Raw genomic sequence first — 2,965 nt, 5'->3', positions numbered from 1 at the left:
ACTAATCAAGTCAAAGATAACAACGTCTCACTCTTGCAAGCAACAAATGACAATAACGAAACCTTCCTTAGTGGAAAATTTAGAAATTACTACTGGAATGAAAATTAATCAATATTAGATACATAACTGTTCAATAAACCACTGTAAGAAGCACAACTTACAATTTCGCAAAATCATTATCTTATGAACAATGGCATCATGTATTTATTCCGTGGTATTCAACTGCCAAAACATAAATTGACAGTAATAATCGTGCAATAACTGATATCAATTATAAGTATATACCACCGTATAGTTTCTGCATCCCTAAAGAAACAGTTCTTTACATTTTCAATGCGGCAACTGTAAGATATACAACTCTTCTTCAAAACTGTTGCGCTGGTTAAAAATATTTTACGAACTGTAAACTTCGAGCTATGACTAGTAAGAGAAAAAGTTTATATTAAATTATAGTTATATTATAATTATTTTCTATAATTTAGTACACCAATAATTTCACAGCGAATGTTGCATGCAAATTGCAATACAAATTTTCATTTTTCTCAGAATAATTCGAAAGATGAATCCTAGATAGAAAATATTTTTACCATTACATATTATACGATATATTATGTGCATTATAAAATAAACTACGAATGTTCTTTGCACATATTTTTGCATATAATATCAACACACTTTTCAATGTAAAAATTTCCTACAGATATCTGTGTACATATATATACATACCGAGATAATATTATGTTATTTTATAGTTTAAGTTTAACGTATTTGAATCGAGAAATCAATCTAAGCTTGAACTAGTATTTCAGAAAACCGATTATAATGAAATATTTCATGTTCCTTATTACAAAAATATTACCAAATTTATGAAACTTTTGGGACAAGATCCACGTGACAAAAGTAGCACTAAAAGTATGATTGTAATTATAGTGACAACCAGTATTGTAAGCATCATTCTTCCAACGGTAAGGGAAATATATCAGTCACTTTTAGGAAATATATTATTATTAAATAACTCGATTAAATGAATATTACGTGATAAGCCAATAATCAAGTAATGAACTGTTAAACAATTATCGATCATTAGATAATTGAATTATACGTATCACTACGTAAGAAAGACGCGGATGGCGTTATCGAGTGTTTGCCACATTTTATCGCATCTTCGATCGGTCTTATTAAGATATTAAATATGCATTTCAATAGGCAAAATGTAAGTAAAATTTCTTTTATACCAAAAAATTCTTAAATATACGAGGAACATAAAAATTTATTATGATGTAGTTTAGCAAATTATTCCATCTGGTGGGGACACAATGGGATCAATTGAAATTAAGCGGTCAATTACATGTTCTGGAAAAAATAGTTATACAAGGCAACAAAATGGCACAATTTTATCACAGTAAGTAAAAGCAAGAATCTTATTACTAATATTTTTGATATTCATAATAATAGATCATTTTTTTCTGTTATATAGAATTATTCCTATATAAATAACCAATTGTATTCTCTACAGATACTTTAGTATCTTTTTTGATACTCTACTTGCTGATTCCGTTAATTTCTCCCATCCTAGACATCATCCATCCATTAAATGAAACTCGCACACGACAGCAAATACTTAGAGTTAATTATCTATTTTTTGACGGTTATGATTATTTCTTCTATTCATATTTGCAATTACTTTGGGCGGTATCAGTTACTGTATTCACAATAATTGGAGCAGACTGGTTATACATGTTAATAATTCACCACAATAGCGGATTATTTACAGTTTGTGGGTAAATATCATAGTGTTCTGCAAAACACAGATTATTATTAATTCGTCATTTCAACAAGCATTACTAAATATTATGACAATTATCTTTGTGTATACATTGTCATTAATTCTAAACATAGATATCAGATACAGAAAGTGGTATCGATTCAAAATTACAATGATGAAGTTATTTCGCAGAATTACATATATGAAAAATCCCGAAACAGCGTGCTGATGCATAAAGAAGCTATAGGGTACGTATTTACTAATTAATGGTGGAATTCACTTAAAAAAAAAAAATAATTATAGAATTTGACTAATTTCACCGTCCCATTTTTAAAGATTTTTCATGCTACTAGATAAATCCAGTCAAATTAGTTATTTAATTCAAGTTGGATTGAACATGTTGGGCATGAGCGCCACAGCTGTACAAGTAAAAACAACTTTTTAAATGATGATAGATAAAAATTAAAAATAATTACAAGTCATTCAATTTTTATTTTATTTTTTCCAGACAGTCGTAAATATACATAGACCGGAAATCGCAATGCGAAATGCTGTATTCTGTGGTGCAAGTCAGTTTCATTTGTTACTACTCAGCCTACCTGGCCAGGTGCTACTGGATAGTTGCTCTACTTTAGCCGACAATATGTACGTATGTAATTACTTCATTCATTTAAAACAGAGATACCAATTAAAGACTCAAATAAAGTTCATTACACATATCAAGACAGATACAACTCTGCATGGTACGCCACACCGGTGAAAATTCAAAAATTACTGTACGTAATGCAAATAAGGTGCAAGAAACTCTGTTCGTTGACTGCGGGTGGATTGTACGACATGAATATAGAAAATTTCGGAATAGTAAGTGACAGTCTATTATTCAGCATTATTATTCAAACTGGTACAGGAAAGATCCAAATAAATCTTTTCATTTTATATTATAAGCAACATGTTAAAGAATTTTTGTCTCCTTTCACATTTTATTAAATTAAAACAAAAATTCTTTTACATAATGCTTTTGAAATATAAAACAAAAAGCTTTTGTTACTATATTATGTAATATTTATAATTATTTATGAATATTATTTTCAGGCCTTTAAAACATGCATGTCTTATATCACAATGATGATGTCACTGAGAGACTGAATTGACTTGCATTTACTGTTTCACTTATGTCGTGTTATCCCTGTTGTTAAACAA

General features: G+C 29.0%; 1 protein-coding gene across 1 annotated transcript; it reads left to right on the top strand.

Annotated features, from left to right (window-relative positions):
• Positions 1–752: 752 nt before the first annotated feature.
• Positions 753–2,955, top strand: LOC122532806 (the record flags this gene model as incomplete). Its single annotated transcript, XM_043661906.1, has 9 exons — positions 753–965; positions 1,088–1,213; positions 1,285–1,402; positions 1,517–1,781; positions 1,900–2,013; positions 2,102–2,192; positions 2,274–2,410; positions 2,494–2,626; positions 2,858–2,955. Coding segments are annotated over 9 exons (1,251 nt in total), but the record flags the coding sequence as incomplete, so codon positions are not given.
• Between the last annotated feature and the right edge of the window lie 10 nt (positions 2,956–2,965).

This window comes from Frieseomelitta varia, unplaced genomic scaffold (assembly GCF_011392965.1).
Source record: "Frieseomelitta varia isolate USP_RPSP 00005682 unplaced genomic scaffold, Fvar_1.2 scaffold_1416, whole genome shotgun sequence".
NCBI classification, from domain to species: Eukaryota; Metazoa; Arthropoda; class Insecta; order Hymenoptera; family Apidae; genus Frieseomelitta; species Frieseomelitta varia.
Note: the sequence above shows the minus strand (reverse complement) of the source record. Positions and strands in the feature narration are given on the sequence as shown.